This window comes from Macaca mulatta, chromosome 15 (genome assembly GCF_049350105.2).
Source record: "Macaca mulatta isolate MMU2019108-1 chromosome 15, T2T-MMU8v2.0, whole genome shotgun sequence".
In the NCBI taxonomy this organism is placed as follows: domain Eukaryota; kingdom Metazoa; phylum Chordata; class Mammalia; order Primates; family Cercopithecidae; genus Macaca; species Macaca mulatta.
This window is the reverse complement of record NC_133420.1, coordinates 46,138,343-46,156,709: the sequence shown is the minus strand read 5'-3', so window position 1 is coordinate 46,156,709 and position 18,367 is coordinate 46,138,343. Positions and strand designations below refer to the sequence as shown.

Sequence of the window (18,367 nt, the reverse complement as noted above, 5' to 3'; positions counted from 1 at the left end):
GGTATATTGTGTTTCCCTCTCAGTGCCTCTGTAATTTCAGGAGTGACCTAGTCAACAGAATCTTTCTAGCATTGAATTTCATTTTAGTTTTGGCTCTGTTATTACCCACGTAAGACAGCCTAGCCCTTAGGCTGCTCTAGGCATGAAACCAACTGAGGCTAGGGATTTCTAAACACTCTAACCATGCTGCTTTTGCGTGTTTTTTAAAAGAATAAAAGATAACACAAAAATAAGACAAATCACCGATCATCACTAAGTAATGCCAAATCAGCCATGTAATATTTACAAAATTTATTGTATCTCAGACCATAAGGACAAATGCAACAAATTCCAAAAAAGCAAAAATGTTAAAGCCTGAATTATCTGACCACATAATAACGTAATAAAACTGTCAAACAAAACACAAGACTGGCAACCCCAAAAGAAACATACTCGCAAACCACAGAACATTCTCCTAAATAATTCTTGGGACAAAGGGAATATCAAAATTGAAATGTTTAACACTAGGTATAAAAACATATTTACTCCAGAAAATGTAAGTTTTATGTGTTTTTATACCTTAAGATATACTTTTATACTTCAATGTGGCCTTTAAAATTTTTACTTTTTTCAAATTTGTTGCATTTTTCTTTATGGTCTGAGATAGAATAAATGTTGTAAATATTCCATGGTTAATTTTGTATTACTTAGTAAAGATTAGTGGTTTTTCTCATTTTTGTGTTATCTCTTATTTTAAAAAAGAACACACAAAATAGTAGCATGGTTAGCGTTTTTGGAAATCTCCCAGTTTCAGTGCCTAAAAAAGAGATGCCTAAGATGCCTAAAAAAGAGAGAGAAAAGCAGGCAGCCAAGAAAAAAAAAAAAAAAAAACTAGAATTTTAATACAAGAAGCCTGAAAAAAGGAAAAAAAGAAAATGGGGATTTAGGGATTAGTAAATAAAATTTTAAAGATGTTAAAGAATTAGAAAATATTATCAAATGCAATGGGGGGGGGATTACATAAAAGACTAGGAAGGTATAAACCCTGGGAGAGAAGATGATAGCAGACAAAAGATGCTAACAGTATTTCAGAAAATGAGAATGAGGCTGGGCGGAGTGGCTTACGCCTGCAATCTCAGCACTTTGGGAGACCAAGGCGGGTGAATCACTTGATGTCAGGAGTTCAAGAGCAGCCTGGCCAATGTGGTGAAACCCCATCTCTACTAAAAATACAAAAATTAGCCGGGTGCAGTGGCGGGCACCTGTAGTCCCAGCTACTGGGGAAGCTAAGGCAAGAGAATCACTTGAACCTGGAAGGTTGAGGTTGCAGTGAGCTGAGATCATGCCACTGCACTACAGCCTGGGCAAGAGAGTGAGACTCCATCTCAAAAAAAATAAAAATAAAGAAGATAAGAAAGAGATGGATGGGCTAGGTACAGTGGCTCATGCCTGTAATTTCAGCACTTTGGAAGGCCTTGATCCTAGAAGTGCAAGACTAATCCTGGGCAACATGATGAGACCTCATCTCTGTTAAAAAAGAAAAAGAGATGGACGCATGGTAATTGCCTTAGCAAAGAGGAAGAACTAAAAGCCAATCCTAGAAAGGCCCAAGAAGCAGAGTCTCTGCAAATTTCAGAAGACAGACATAAGGAATAGGAATGAAAGTTCAAGGAACTGGTTGAAAATACCTGCAAGGAATAGTTAAATGCCCAGATTCCTTCACTGATGCTGCACAGAACAGAACTTTACAATTGGGAGAAAACGAACCAGAAGGCTCCAGATTAGAAGGACAACACACCAAACTGAAGTGAGGATGAGTCCCCATACCTAAATGTCCATCATATGGGTTAAATATATTTAACCATCTTAACACATTAACATTTTAGCACAAAACATTTTTAAACCGTGTGATCAGTACATTGTCAATTTATAATGACATTCAGGGCCAGGCATGGTGGCTCATGCCTATAATCCCAGCACTTTGGGAGGCCAAGGCAGGTGGATCACTCAAGGTCAGGAGTTTGAGACCAGCCTGGCCAACATGGCGTAACCCTGTCTCTACCAAAAATACAAAAACATTAGCCAGGTGTGGTGGCACACATCTGTAGTCCCAGCTACTTGGGAGGCTAAAGCAGGGGAATCACTTGAACCCCGGAGGCAGAGGTTGCAGTGAGCCATGACAGCACCTCTGCACTCCAGCCTGGGTGACAAAGTGAGACTTCATCTCAAAAAAAAAAAAAAAATTCATAATGACATGCAACCAAAATCTTGGAAATACTTTCTAAATAATGGATCCTGGGTCAAGTTCAAAAACCCATTTGTGATCAACCCTACGATGATGAACATATGAACATTCTCCCCAATTTAATTTGTACATAGAATGCAATCTTGGCCAGGCATGGTGGTTCATGCCTGTAATCCCAGCACTTTAGGAGGTCAAGGTGGGCGGATCACCTGAGGTCAGGAATTTGAGACCAGCCTGGTCAACATGGTGAAACAAAAAATACAAAAATTAGCTGGGCTCAGTGGCGTGCACCTGTAATCCCAGCTACTCAGGATGCTGAAACAGGAGAATCGCTTGAACCCAGGAGGCGGAGGTTGCAGTGAGCCGAGATTGCGCCACTGCACTCCAGCCTGCATGACACAGCAAGACTCCGTTTAAAAAAAAAAAAAAAGAATGCAATCTTATTAAACACCTTAAATCTTGGGTACGGTGTTTCGGTTTGGGATGATGAAAAGGTTCTGAAGATGGACGATAGTGATGGTTGCACAATAATATACAACTTGCTTCTCAATTGCACACTTCAAAATAGCTAAAATGGTAAAAATTTGCCTTATGTCTACTTTACCACAATAGTATGAAAATTACATTTTTTACTTTAAAAATCAACTTTATTGAGATATAATATGCATACAATAAAACGCCCCCATGTTTAAGTGTGCAGTTTCTGTGGGTTTTAACAAATGTAGACAACCACGAAACCCAAGATGCGGAATATATGATGCACAATTTGCATCTGATGATAATCTGATAATATATGGTGCACAATCTGATGATAAACATTTGGTTTGTTTTCACTTGGGAGCTAATAGAATTAAAGCCTTGATGGCAAAATAGGGGAGGGAAACTCAAATTTTTATAGGGAAATCATTTTGTTTCTGGATCCCAAATTTCTCATGATGCCATTGAGAGATGGTAGATAGCAGGTACACAGCTTTAGACAACAAGTAACTAAAGTAACCCAAGCTAAGGAAGCCTGTAAGAATTTTTCACTGAAAACCAAAGAAGTCCATTCATTATAAGCTACTTCTCCAGTGAACAGACGACATAAACACACTGTTCAAAGGCTAAAAACCTTAAGTAGATACTGAAATCACACATAAATGCATGTAGTACAATAATAGACATAAATATGATTCTATTGAAACAACAATAAAATATGTGAAATTAAGTAATTCAAACTTAAAGCTGTTGGAACTTTAAATTATACCAAGCCTTGAGAGGAATGTGGCATGCACGTAGTTTGAGTCACAAAGCATACAGCTGTAACTTCTGCCTCTTTTTCCCCCTGTAAATAATTAAGCCCAAATGGCACCAGAGATAAGACCCCCTTAGATCACTATCTCTCCTCATGGAGTAATAAAGTAATTTTCCTTGGAGTGTAGCAATCTGTAACCAACCAAATAGCTGTGGCATATGCACTGGTCTTCTATGGAAAATGTAATTCTGCTACAATTTCTACATAAATGAAACGGTTACTTCCCCACTTTGGAAGGAAGACTCCATTCATTTGAAGTCAGTGTTTCCCAGTGGCCACCCTCAAGTTTTATGCTAGAATAAACTCTATATTTCATGTATATCATACATTCTGAATCTCATTATTTAAGGCTGACAAATTGAAATTTTTAAATTTTTTTTCTTATGTAAAATACTTGTCTAGGGCTAGGTGCAGTGGCTCACACCTGTAATGTCATCATTTTGGTTTGTTTGTTTGTTGAGACAAGGTCTCTCTCTGTCACCTCTGTCACCCAGGCTGGAGTGCAATGGTGTGATGACAGCTCACTGCAGCCTCGACCTCCTGTGCTCAAGCTATCCTCGCTCCTCAGCCTCCAGAGTAATGAGGACTACAGGTACATCCCACCACACCTGGCTAATTTTTCATTTTATTATTTTTTTTAGAGACAGGATCCCACTATGTTGCCCAGGCTGGTTTCAAATAATCCTCCTACCTCAGCCTCCCAAAGTGCCAGCCTGGTCAACATAGCAAGACCCCATCTCTACAAAAAAAAAAAAAATTTTTTTAATTAGCTGGGCATGGTGGGGCATACACGTAATCCTAGCTACTTGTGAGGCTGATGTGGGAGGATCTCTCAAGCTCAGATCAGGCTGCAGTGAGCTTTGAATGAGCCACTGCACTCCAGACTGGGCAACAGAGCTAGACTGTCTCTTTAAAAAGTTTAAAAATAAAAAACTTATCATTATAAAGATGCAGAATTTATATAGATCCATTTGCAAAAACTCAGCCGGGCACAGTGGCTCACACCTATAATCCCAGCACTTTGGGAGGCCAAGGAGAGATCACTTGAGGCCAAGAGTTCAAGACCAGCCTGGCCAACATGGTGAAACCCTGTCTCTGCTAAAAATACAACAAAACTAGCCGGACATGGTGGCGGGCACCTGTAATCCCAGCTACTCCGGTGGCTGAGGCAAGAGGATCACTTGAACCTGGAAGGCAGAGGTTGCAGTGAGCCAAGATTATGCCACTGCACTCCAGTCTGGGCAACGGATCAAGACTCTGTCTCAGAAAACAAAACAAAGAAAACAAAAAAACTTAATACCAGCTGGAAAAGGACTATTTCATGTAACTATTGAGCTAATCTAATAAACATAAAAAATATTAAGAAGCAAAGAGGTGGGACTCACTCAGATAAATTAAAGGAAGTCCAGTCTGAATTAGTGAAGGATAGAATAGAAAATGTTTTAAAAGAAACTGAATTAAGTTCAAGTTTATTTAATAAATAGGCCCAGACAAACACATGGCCTTAAAGGAAGGCAGCCAGGTATGGGGAAAGCACTGGACTTGAAAGCTAGTTAGAGCCGGATCCTAAATCTAGCTGAGTCAAATTCACTGTGTGACCTTGAGCACACCACTTAACCTTTCTGGATCTCAGTTTTTTCATCTTTAAAACAAGGACTTTGGGCTTCTCGAATTTTAAAGTGCATTCAAATCACCTGGGGAGGCTGAGGCAGGAACCCGGGTTGCTTGAGCCCAGGAGTGCAAAGTTACATGAGCTATGATCATGCCACTGCACTCCAGCCTAGAAAACAGAGTGAGATCTTGTTTCTAAAAAGAAAAGAAAAGTCACATGTCCCATAAATATACACATCTACTATGTACCCATAAAGGTAAAAAAATACATACATACTAAAAAAGAAAAATACAAACAAACACCTGGGGGCCAGGTACAGTAGCTCATGCCTGTAATCCCAGCACTTTGGGAGGCTGAGGCAGCGGATCATGAGGTCAGGAGATTGAGACCATCCTGGCCAACACGGTGAAACCCCATCTCTACTAAAAATCAAACAATTAGCCAGGTGTGGTGGCAGGCGCCTGTAGTCCCAGCTACTTGGGAGGCTGGGGCAGGATAATCGCTTGAAACCAGGAGGCAGGGGTTGCAGTGAGCTGAGATTGCGCCATTGCACTCCAGCCTGGGTGACAGAGCGAAACTCAGTCTCAAAAACAAACAAACAAACCAAAAACACCTGGGGATCTTAACCTTTGTTAAACTGTAGGCTCCAAATCAGTTGGTCTGGGGAGGAGCCCTATATTTTGGATTTCTAGCGAGCTCACAGGTAGATCACATTTTGAGTAGCAGAAGATAAAGAGCCCCCGAAAGTCCTTCTCCCTAAAGTTCTGACATTTCCTTCTTTTTTATTTTTAACTTTAACTTTCGTGAGTACACAGGTGTATATATTTATGGCGTACCTGAGATGTTTTGATGCGGGCATGCGATGCGTAGTAATCCTGTCATGTAAAATGGGATATCTATCCCTTTCAGTCTTTATCCTCTGTATTACAAACAATAGTCATAGTCTTTTAGTTATTTTAAAATACACAATTAAATTATTATTAACTATAGTCACCCTGTTGTGCAATCAAATACTAGGTCTTTGATCCTTTTTTCTTTTTTCTTTTTTCTTTTTTTTTTTTTTTTTTTTTTTGAGATAAGGTCTCGCTCTGTCCCCCAGGCTGGAGAGCATTGGCACGATCACAGCTTACTGTAACCTCTGCCTCCCAGGCTCAAGCGATTCTCGTGTCTCAGCTCCTGAGTAGCTGGCACCACACGTGTGCACCACCACGCATGTGCTGACCACCACGCATGTGCTGACCACCACACATGTGCACCACCACACCCGGCTAATTTTTAAATTTTTAGCAGAGATGAGTTTTCACCATGTTGGCCAGGTTGGTCTTGAACTCCTGACCTCAAGCAATCCACCCACCTCAACCTCCCAACGTGCTGGAATTACAGACATGAGCCACCACACCTGGCCTTTTTTTTTTTTTTTTTTTCTTTTGACACAGGGTCTCACTCTGTTGCCCAGGCTGGAGTGCAGTAGTGTGATCACAGCTCACTGCAGCCTCAACCTCCTGGGCTCAAGTGATCCTCCCATCTCAGCCTCCCAAGGAGCTGGGACTACAGGCACACACCACCACATCTGGCTAATTTTTGTATTTTTTTTGTAAAGATGGGGTTTCACCATGTTGCCCAGGCTGGTCTGGAACTCCCAGACTCAAGTGATTTATCCACCTTGGACTCCCAAAGTCCTGGGATTACAAATGTGAGCTACCACATCTGGCACACACTTCATTCTCAGGGTACCTGTTTTAATGACCCATTTAGAGTAATTTATTTAGATGAGATATACAAAAAGAAAGGAAAGAAAGAGAGAGAGAAAGAACGAGAGAACGAGAGAAAGAGTGAGAAAGAGGAAGGAAGGAAGGAAGGAAGGAAGGAAGGAAGGAAGGAAGGAAGGAAGGAAGGAAAGAAGGAAGTAAGGGAGGGAGGAAGACAGAAAAGAAAAGAAAAAAGGAAAAGAAAAGAGAAAAGAAAGAAAATAATGTAGCATAAGTATAACCCCAAAGACAGTACCTGGCTCAATACATGTTTGTTTCCCATACCGGCAAAAAAAAAACTAAGATGGGTTCCAGGCTACCAAGGCTTCTCAGACTATCTGCAGATGAGAAGGTGGTTTCCAAAGAAAACCAAAAAAATAATAAGCAGGGGTGCTTATTATTCAGCCATGATTAGCCTATTCTGCAGGACTTTGCAGGGCAGCTCTCTCACCACACGGGTCCACTGTTCCACAGCCTGAGGCTCGGTTAAGAATCACCTGGAAACTAGTGACTAACTCGTCCTAGTTTTAATACAAAAAGTCCTGTGTCCCAGGAAACCCCTCAATTCTGTGCAAACCAAGACAGCTGGTCATGCTTCCTAGAGATCCTGTTAAAACACAGTGTCCCCAAAGATTCTGATTCAGCAGGGGAGAGGCAGGGCCTGAGAATCTGCTTTTCTAAACTGCTCCCAGGTGGACCACACAGAGAGGAGCGTTGCCAGACTAGCTCAACCTCAACCTCAGGGACTGGAGTCAGAATCCTGTGGAAAGAAAAGGCAATACTGAAAGAAGTCTTTCAGCAAGTCTCGATTGCCGCATAGCACAGCTGTGGGACAAATGTAATAGAATAACCCAAGGGAGAGGAATTCTCCAGGCCAGAGACAGATCGCTAGGGCTTTGCTATGATCTGAGGGAGAGCTGTGTCTGGGGTGCTCGGTACCCACGTCAAGGCTGACTTTAGTTCTGTCGTCAGCATACTCCGGGCCTGAAAGCAGAGAGGTGGTTGCCGGTAGTAACCGAGGGAAGGCCTGCAGAGGTGAGGGACTCCAAGGGACGACTAGGATTACTGGCAGAGAAACAGGAAAGTTGAAGAACCCAAAATCTAAGAGGAGGGAAAGGCTGACAAGTGTTCTTTGTTACTATTACCACATCCCCCGGCTAACGCTGCTGAGCTGGGTTCACTGCCCGTCCCAGCTCTGCAGTGCTCACCTAAGCTAAAACTACACCTAACAATGAGAGGGTGAGACTGGTTTTGGTGTCTCAACCAGAGTCGGGATTGGAGTCCTGTTCCTTGGTTATGTGATTTTAGCAAGTTAAACTGACAGTTCTCCAGTTTTTTGTTTGTTTGTTTGTTTGTTTGTTTGTTTGGTCTCCCTCTGTCACCCAGGCTGGAGTGCTGTGGCACAATCATGGCTCACTGCAGCCTCGACCTCCCAGGCTCAGGCGATTCTCCCACCTCAGCCTCCCGAGTAGCTGGGACCACAGGCATGCACCACCACGCCCAGACAATTTATTATTATTATTATTTTGTAGACACGGGATCTCCCTATGTTGCCCAGACTGGTCTCAAACTCCTGGGCTCAAACGATACTCCTGCTACAGTCTCCCAAAGTGCTGGGATCACAGGCATGAGCCACTGTGCCTGGCCAGGTCTCGTCATCCATGAGATGAAGATGTTGTAGTCAAGATTAAATGAGAAATATAAATGCTGTATGAAGTGTAAAGCAATATGCAAATATGAGATAATTTACATGAATATTTATATCCATTTCCACAGATTTTGTTGTCATTGTTAGAAACAGTCTGCAAGATGCAGTGCCTGGTATTTGGCACGGTGGTTACAAGCGCTTGGGTTAGTTACAATCCTAGCTATGCCACTTACTAGCTCTGTAATCCTTGGTGATCTCTGTGCCTGTATCCTGTAAATCTGTAAAACGAGAATAATAATAAACCTACTTCATATGGTTGTTGTGAGGATTAAAGAGTAAATGAGGGTATATTAGTCTGTCTTCATGCTACTGATAAAGACATACCCAAGACTGGGTAATGTATAAATAAAATGAGGTTTAATGGACTCACAGTTTCAAGTGGCTGGGAGGCCTCACAATCATGGCAGAAGGCAAAAGACATGTGTTACATGGCAGCAGCAAGAGAGAATGAGGGAAAGTGAAAGGAGAAACCCCTTATAAAACCATCAGATCTCCTGAGACTTATTCACTACCACGAGAACAGTATGGGGGAAACCTCCCCCATGATTGAATTGTCTTTCACCGGGTCCCTCTCACAACACATAGGAATTATGGGAGCTACAATTCAAGTTGAGATTTGGGTAGGGACACAGCCAAACCATATCAATGAGTTAATACATGAAAAGCAATTAAAATGTGTTAGACATTATTATAACCAACCACTCAACAACTCTTTGTTAATGAATAAAAGAAGGTACTAACACTGATGGTTAACTAGCCAACTCCCAATTACACCAATGGGAAGACTGATGGAGAAATGCATTGATGCAAAAATCAAGAGCAATATCTTTGTGCATTCAGGTGTCTACCCATTGATGGGCTGATATCCCAGAAACCATAATATTCAAATTTACATAATCACTCCCTGTCTTCGCCACATCCTCCCAGGCTGCTGGGTAACAGCTGACTCAGAAGTGGAAAGTTCACCTCCTCACCTTTTCAGCCCTGCTCACCTGTCCTTCCTCTCCACTGCAACCAAGTCAAGCTACCTCAGGAAGAGAGGGAGGCTGCCAGCCTCTGAGAACCACTCTCACTCTTTACTTCAATACACGAGCAACAACTTCAGTGTACTTCTGAGACATTACCTGATGGACTTTATAGTACAGTAAAGAGATGTTCACAGTCAAGGGAAGAAGGTAGTTTAAAAGCACAAAGGCAGGCCAAGCACAATGGCTCACACCTGTAATCCCAGCACTTTGGGAGATTAAGATGGGGGGATCACTTGAGCCCAGGAGTCCATGACCAAAAATCTGGCCAAAAATCTAGACCGCATCTCTAGAAAACCAACAGCAACAACAACAAAAAAGCACAAATGCAGTGCTTAAATTTTAAATTTGCTTTTAACCTAACCCTCGACCATTCACAGTCAGACCAAACAAATCCACTGCACAACCTTCCTGAGATTCTGTCTGTCAAATCTGGAAAGACAGATCAAACAACGGGAGGAAATAAGCCAAGGGTGCCAGAACTCAGGAAGGAAAAGCATTCCCAAGTGGTCTCTAACGCTACATAAAATTGCATGGCTCTTAAGAGACCACCAAATTCCAGAGGTGGAAGGAATCTGAGAAATCTCACGTTCTCTCCTTTCCAACATCCCTGACCAAAAAAAAAAATCCAGAAACGAAAACATAGACTCTGCTTTTAAATCCCTCCAAGACACAGAGCACTCTACTCTCTCCAGCAATGTAATATTTGCAGGGCTATTCAAACCGTCATATAATTCCCACACCCACCCAAATTTAGGACTGACATTCTCCATCAAGAACTCTCACTTGGGCTGGTCCAAAGGTAGTGAGTTAGTTGATTGTTGATAGTCAGTTACAGATCAAACTTCTCATTCTACTCTTTCCCCCTTCTCACTATTGCATTTGACTACTCAAAAAAAAAAAAAAAAAAAAATCAACAAACAAACAAACAACAAAAAAAGAACTCTCAAACTTTCCTCATACAAAATGGCTCATATGACCCGATCCTGTTCACTTTGTGGTGTGACCAAGATCAATCAGCAGTGGGGCCCCCACACCTGGCCTCAGGACCTGAAACCAACCCACACTGAGTGCCATTCATTTAGGCCACACCTTAAGGCTCATGTCGGGCAGTCACTCACTTAACCCCTACCGGTTCTTTTCACACCTGTCTCACACCTGACTCATTCTCCAGAAGGGTGTACCTTTTTTTTTTTTTTTTGAGATGGAGTTTCAGAGTTTCACTCTTGTTGCCCAGGCTGGAGTACAATAGCACGATCTCGGCTCACTGCAACCTCCACCTCCCGGGTTCAAGCTATTCACCTGTCTCAGCCTCCTGAGTAGCTGGGATTACAGGCATGTGCCACCACGCCCAGTTAATTTTTGCATTTTTAGTAGAGATGGGGTTTCTCCATGTTGGTCAGGTTGGTCTCAAACTCCTGACCTCAGGTGATCCACCCACCCCGGTATCCCAAAGTGCTGGGATTACAGGCATGAGCCACCATGTCCGGCCGGGTGTACCCTTTTTTTGTTTTGTTTGTTTGTTTGTTTTTTGAGACGGAGTTTCCCTCTTGTTGCCCAAGCTGGAGTGCAATGGTGAGATGTCAGCTCATCGCAATCTCCGCCTCCAGGGTCCAAACAATTCTACTACCTTAGCCTCCCGAGTAGCTGGGATTACAGGCATGCACCACCACGCCTGGCTAATTTTTTTGTATTTTTAGTAGAGACAGGGTTTCTCCATGTTGGTCAGGCTGGTCTTGAACTCCTGACCTCAGGTGATCCACCCACCTCAGCCTTCCAAGGTGCTGGGATTACAGGCGTGAGCTACCACGCCCAGCTGAGTATACCCTTTTTCTTAATCCATGCAATTCATTTTCCCTCTCTCTTCTGCAGAGCTGAGGCCAACAGACCACTTGCGATTTTGAGCTACAGAGACCTAAGAACCCATTTTAGGATTTGACCAGAAGACCAAGAATACACCCAGGACCAAGTCCCTGGAGGTAGAAAATAGGCCATGGTGGGCATCTTCATCAACTCTAATCCTGTGCCCTTTATTTTAAGCAACTTTAAATCACTCCAAAAAATTCCACTCCCTCTATTTCTCTTCTTTCCTCTTCTGGCTCACCCTGAATAGTGAATGTGCTGCTGTGATTCATGAAGACAGAGGGAAGACCAAGCATGAAATGCATGATGAGTGAAGTCAGGTGACCTTCGTAGAGCAAGAACAACTTCCTGACCCCCAGCCAGGCCTGAGCCAACAGGCCCCAGACTCCAGTAACGAATGCCAGAGAAAGGTTAAGAAACAGGACTGACTGGTTCTACGCTTCCTCGCCCATTCCTACACTCTGGACTCCCCCGGGCCCTGCACCCCACCCAGCTGCCAACACCCTCCGGCCGTATCAATTATGTGAAACACACTTTCCTTACACTCAGGTCATCTGACTTCAGCTCTCCTCCCCAAAACATCTTTGATGCCAATTAAGGTCATTCAGCCCATGTTGCCAGTGAGAGACTGAATATACAAATGGAAAATGGCCAGATCATGTGTGTGTGTGTGTGTGTGTGTGTGTGTGTGTGTGTGTGTGTGTGTATATATATATAGAGAGAGAGAGAGTCTTGCTCTGTCACCTAGGCTGGAGTGCAGTAGCATGATCTCGGCTCACTGCAACCTCTGCCTCCCAGGTTCAAGCAACTCTCCTGTCTCAGCCTCTGGAGTAGCTGCGATTACAAGGGCCCTTGTAATTACCACCATGCCAGGCCGATTTGTTTGTATTTTTAGTAGAGACAGGGTTTCAACACGTTGGCCAGGCTGGTCTCAAACTCCTGACCCCAAGTGATCTGCCCACCTCGGCTTCCCAAAATGTCGGGATTATAGGCATGAGCCACTGCACCCAGCCCATATATTAAAATAGAATTCTAACCCACAGTCTGCAGCAATCATTCCAGGAACTCTGTAGCAATCAGCCCCAAATGGTCAGGCTTTAATCAGTAACGGCCAGTTACCCTAATTTTTGCCCCCAGTTCCAACTTGGGACTAACCAGAAAAGCCAGATATGGCCCTCTCACCAATCACATGGGATGCATGCTGCTAGAAAACTTCTCCAGCTGGGCACACCTGAACCACCACCACCCACCAACCCCCTTCCTTTTCCTACTGTAACACTTTTCCATCCCCGGCCTATCTTTGAGTCTCTGCCAAATGGAAGTGATGATGGCTGACTCCCTTGTCACAGCAAGCCCTGAATAAATAGCCTTTGCTTATTCTCGTTTGGATGGTATTCATTTATTTGCATACCAGATTCCTAATACAAGCCACTGTCCCTACCCACAAGGAGCTCTTAGTTTAGTAAACAATCACACTGCAATATGGTATAAGTGTACAGCCAAGGCATGGAATATGGTATTACTGGTGCTGTAAGGAGAAGTGGATAGCGCCAATGGACTTTCTAGGAGGAGTGAGGACACCCAGGCTTGCTTTGAAATACGAAGGGCACTCACTAAGTAGCCTGCCATGGGAGAAGGGAAGCACAGTTCTCCAATCTTCTTCCTTGCCCCCCACTTTCAGAAACTAACCTCTCCCACCTATAGCCCAAGTTTAATTTTTGACCTGCTCCATCCATTAACTATCTCATTTATTTTTGCTTTTTCAATTTTCCCCTCTCTACTAAATAATACCCCTCAGTCTAAAATATGTTTGAGTCTGTTTTGCATTCCCTAAAAATCTTGGACTGACTTGACCAGCCCAACTGAATGTTACCTTCATTTGCCTTCTAATTTCTTTAAAGAGTATCTACTCTGGCTGGGCACGGTGGCTCACACCTGTAATCCCAGCACTTAGGGAGACTGAGGCAGGCGGATCACGAGGTCAGGAGATCGAGACCATCCTGGCTAACACGGTGAAACCCCCTCTCTACTGAAAATACAAAAAATTAGCCGGGCGTGGTGGTGGGCGCCTGTAGTCCCAGCTACTCAGGAGGCTGAGGCAGGAGAATGCAGTGAACCTGGGAGGCAGAGGTTGCAGTGACCTGAGATAGCGCCACTGCACTCCAGCCTGGGTGACACAGTGAGACTCCATCTCAAAAAAAAAAGAGAGAGTATCTACTCCGAGGCCAGAAGTAGTGACTTATGCCTGTAAATTCCAGCACTTTTTGAGGCTGAGGTGGGCAGATCACTTGAGGTCAGGAGTTCAAGACCAGCCTGGCCAACATGGTAAAACCCTGCCTCTATAAAAATACAAAAATTTGCTGGGCGTGGTGGTGCATATCTGTAATTCCAGCTACTCGGGAAGCTGAGGTAGCAGGATTTCTTGAACCCGGGAGGCAGAGGTTGCAGCAAGTGAGATCACGTCACTGCACTCCATCCAGCCTGGGTGACAGAGCAAGACTCAAGACTCCGTCTCCAAAAAAAAAAAAAAAAAGAGTATCTACTCTGTAACCAAGGTCTCTGCCCTCCATCTAGAGCCCTCACATCTAGCTCTCACCCTTTCTTCTCTGCTAGCTCTGGGTCTCCAGTGACCAGATCCATCAAATTCAAAGCCTTTTTCTCAATCTCCACCTCTCAGCTTCCCATCTCCTAGTTTCCTTGACTAAATGAGCCCAGTCTTTCTCCATTCTACCTGGATGCTGCTTCTTCCTTCTCAACTTGCATCTACCATCTAAACTCCAAGAATCCTCTCCAAGAATTTGTCCTTCATCCTCCCAATCTTGCCAACCTCAAGGTTTCAAGCAACCATCAAGTCTATTGATTTCATCTCTCCAAATCCATAACAGCACCTCAAATTCAGGATGTCCAAAACAACGAATCATCTTTCTTTCCAAATCTTTCTCCTCCCGTAGAAACATATACCAAGTCACCCAGCCCCCAAGCCTTAGTGTCATCTTTCCCCTTCTGTTCCCTTGCACCTTCACATCTGTTATTAAATCCTTCCTTCCAGTCCATTTCCACCTTACTGTCTACATTCACTCCACTTCTGTTGTCATTACAGTGGGCCCAGTCCTCAGAACTTCCAGGCCAGCTATTGCAACAACTTCCTCAACGGGCTCGTCCAAGCCTCCAGTCTTTCCCTACATTGTCCACTATCAGGAAACCTGCCCTTCATAAAACCAGGTTCTCCAAGGTTGAACATGAAGGGAGAATGTCTACATATGGAGAGCAGGCTCAACCAGGAAGCCTTGACTTCTGTTTCCTCAAATTCACCCCAAAACCTTTAGTTACAGTTGACCTTAGGTAGCTACTAGCTGTGTTCAGCCATGTTAGCCTAACAATTCAATGGGACCACAGTGGACAGTTTCCTACCTTAGAGAGATCCTGAAATAGACGCCAAGCATCTGCAAGTCCTATGCGCACTGTCCTGGGAGATAGAGCCAAGGAAGGAATCTTAACCAGGGCACCTAATATTACAAAAATGGCCACTTCAGAAGATCGAGCCATTGTAATACCCACCAGGCATGGTAAAAGTCCCAAGGCAAAGAGAATGGGGGTGGGGGTGGCAGGCAGGAATCTCAACGACAAGACCCCATGTATCTCATCACATGGAAGTTTCCTTCCATTTCAGGATCAGTGTTTGGTTTTAGTAAGGAAGATGGGGGGTTCCTTAGACCCTTTATTCCCCCCCTGCCTCAAGTTTATTTATACAAGTAGCAAAGGAGAACATCAGCCCCATGCAGATAGCAGTCCAAGGAGGACAACCTTTCTATCCTCATGTTGGCAAACAGAGATCTCTACTCTGAAGACTTTGTAGAAGCCTGGGCTCCTTTGGGAGCCTGAGCTGGAACTGAAGCTGGAGCTGCAGCCTGGGCCTTGGTTTGATCCTTGGCCTTGGTCTTTGGCCGGCACAGCCTGAGCCCCTTGGCAATGAGGGCACGAGCACGTTTCCCAAGCTTGGAGCAGGCAATGTAGGCAAGAGCTGACACCCTTTGGAATCTTGGGCTTAACCTCCTTGGGGTTTATGAGGGCAAGGCCTCAGCACGTGTGCTTATGGCCTTGGCATTGTCGCCCTGCATATTCTTTAGGCCCTTCTTGTTGTGCTTCTTGGCAAAGCACATGTTTGTCAGGAACTTGGGGTCCATTCGATTGAGAGATTCGTATCTTTGTGATTGGAGTTTCTTGATGCCATTTTCTGTGCCATTTTCGGGACTGGTTGTGTGTGGTGTTGTGCTTGGATTTGGCCATGTCCGCACCTTAACCTGCGGCTCCGGAAGCACCTAGAACTGGCTACACTCACTTTTCATGTCACTCCCTGAAACAGCTTCCAGTGGCTTCCAGGCACAGCTAAGTCCAAAGGCCTAGGTCTGCCAGTCAAGGCACTTCGCCCTCTACCTTTGGTGCCTCTCCTTGCTTCTTTCCCTTCTCCCCCGAGCCAGAATTCTGAGGGAATTCATTCATTCTACACACATTTGTGGAGAGGTGGCAGTGCCTGCTGCTATGAGCTGGGATACCTTTTCCACATTTTCCCATATCCAAATATGACCAATCATTGATGGCCCAGCTCAAGGGTCACCACCGGTTTCCCTTTCCCTGCCCTCACCACCCACACCTTCTCAGAACACTCATGCCATTCTGCCTTGTAGTACAGTTATGTGGAAGAATGTCACCTCCCCTGCGTGTCTGAATCCTCTGTGTAATTCCTACTCCGCTCAACATTGCATTTTGCAGAGGAGGAAAAACAACTCCCTCGATCGCTTGGAAATAGAACATTTGCTGGTCTAAATCCTCCAGACAGTGAGCTCCACGAGGGCCCTCGCTGCCCGCCCTCATTGCACACAGGGAAGCTGTTCAAGGGCCATCTGTTGAATGAATGAGTGAATTAATGACTTCATTCCTGTACTCTTCCTTACGCTTCCTTCTCACCATATTTAGCACTTGGCTCTCTAACAAAGTGAAAAAATTAAAAGTGGAAAGAAAATTGCTTCGGGTCACAAATGTGTCAAGCAAAAGCCACCGCAGAGCCGGAAGCGTGACATCGCCGCAGAACGCCCTGGCCTCCCGCCCTCCCCCGGGCGCCGCCCTGCCCGCGTCCGCGCTCGCGCCCAGCCCCCACCCCCGCCTCCTGGGCAGCAGAGGTCCCTGGGGACCCGGCCAGGCCGCCTCAAAACCGGCGTCCCCCGGTGACGCGGGGTCGGGCGGGGGCAGGGAAGCCCGGCGGGGAGCTCCTCTCTTCTCTGAGCTCCTCCTTGCCGATCTCCAACGGCCGGCGCGGGTCCCACCTGCGCCCCACGCCTCGGCACCGCGCCGGCCCGGCCCAGGGGCAGGGAAGCGTCCGTGCGCCCAGAGTCCTCGAGGCCCAGCTGGGGCCGCCCGTGTCCGTCCCCGCCCACACTCACCGTCGGCGCCCGGCGCTCCCGCGGCGCCGCGGGCCAGGCCGAGCAGCAGCAACAGCGGCAGCAGGCGGCGAGGCGGGCCTGCACCCCGGGGCCCCCGGCCCATGCCGCCGCCCGTCCCTCCCGGTGCGCCCGCGGCTCCTCCCGGGGCCCTCGGGGCGCAGAGATAAGGCTGCAGGCGCCGCGGGGAGGGGACCAGCCGGCGGCTTCCGGCTCCGCAGGGGGAAGCGGGGGGCGCTGCGGGGTCCCGGGGAGGCCGCAGGGCGCGGGTCCTTCCTCCTGGCAGGGTCTGAGCGCTGGACACGCCCGTTCCGTGTCGGTCTCTGGCTCCGCGCGTTCACTACTTAGCGCACCTGCTGCGTGCCAGGCCCTCTGGCCGCTCACATTCGCAAAGGTGGAAAGACACTCATCGGATAATGACACAGCTGGAGGCAGAGCCCCGGAGAGTGCTGGGGAGGAAGTGTCTCGGGGAATCCAAGCCACTCCGGGGCTCAGGGAGGCACCCCCGGGGAGACGGGTGAGGGGAACAAAGGGCAGAAATCTTCGAGGACGTGAAAGAGAGCTAGATGAGGTGACCGCAGCGCAAGGCCCAGGTGAGAGGTCGGAAGACCCAGGCCCAGGCCACCCAGGGGCGACACACTTGACCAGGTGACACCTGATCACCTGGTGTGAGAGAGAGGAGGACTGTGATGGAGGGAGGGACTGGCATCAGTCCCCGCTGCTCCGAGGAGCTTGGGTCCCACTGGGTCGCGCTGGGTCGCGCTGATGCCAGCCCCTCCCTCCATCACAGCCGTATTCCACCCCCAGGGAGGGAGTAAACCAAGACCCAAAGATGAGAAGGACGTTGGGGAGGAATCTAAGCGAGAGTTTGTTGTAGAAATGGGGAATGGGGACCTAGAGTGGGAGCAGAGGGTTGGAGACAGGCGTTGAGCTGCAGAGGGAAGTTAGCCCTCCTAACCCAAGTGAAGGAGGTCGCTGGGAAGCTGTCACAGTTTTAAGCAGGGAATGACTTCATCATTGACACATATCTGGCTGTTCCATGGCATTAGGATTGGGGTTGGGATTGGGATGTGGAAGGCAGAGTCCAGCCCGGAGCTGCTGCAGGAATCAGGCAATAGAAGACATGTCCTGGCCCGGGGCGGTGGCTCACACCTGTAATCCCAACACTTTGGGAGGTCGAGGCGGGTGGATCACTTGAAGTCAGGAGCTCGAGACCAGCCTGGCCAACTTGGTGAAACCCTGTCTCTACTGAAAACAAAAAAAAAGAAAAGAAAAAAATTAGGTGAGCGTGGTGGCAGGCACCTGTAATCCCAGCTGCTGGGGAAGCTGAGGTGGGAGAATCACTTGAACCCAAGAGGCAGAGGTTGAAATGAGCCGAGCTCGCACCACTGCACTCCAGACTGGGCGACAGAGTGAGACTCTAGATAGATAGATAGATAGATAGATAGATAGATAGAT

At 46.2% G+C, this 18,367-nt stretch overlaps 1 protein-coding gene across 13 annotated transcripts in view; it reads right to left on the bottom strand.

The window, feature by feature from the left end:
- The window catches only part of SUSD1 (sushi domain containing 1), a 136,158-nt gene extending 118,817 nt beyond the window's left edge, over positions 1-17,341 (bottom strand). For 2 of the 13 annotated variants that reach the window (XR_013405649.1, XM_028834985.2), the window contains exon 1: positions 16,913-17,339. Coding sequence is in view for 12 of the 13 variants with exons in the window: in XM_028834985.2 (XP_028690818.2) it covers positions 16,913-17,015 (103 nt within the window). In the remaining variant the exon portion in view is untranslated. Of the gene's footprint in view, positions 1-16,912 lie in introns of all 13 variants that reach the window. The other 11 variants (XM_077968337.1, XM_077968338.1, XM_015117072.3 and 8 more) reach the window with 8 other exon arrangements.
- Between the last annotated feature and the right edge of the window lie 1,026 nt (positions 17,342-18,367).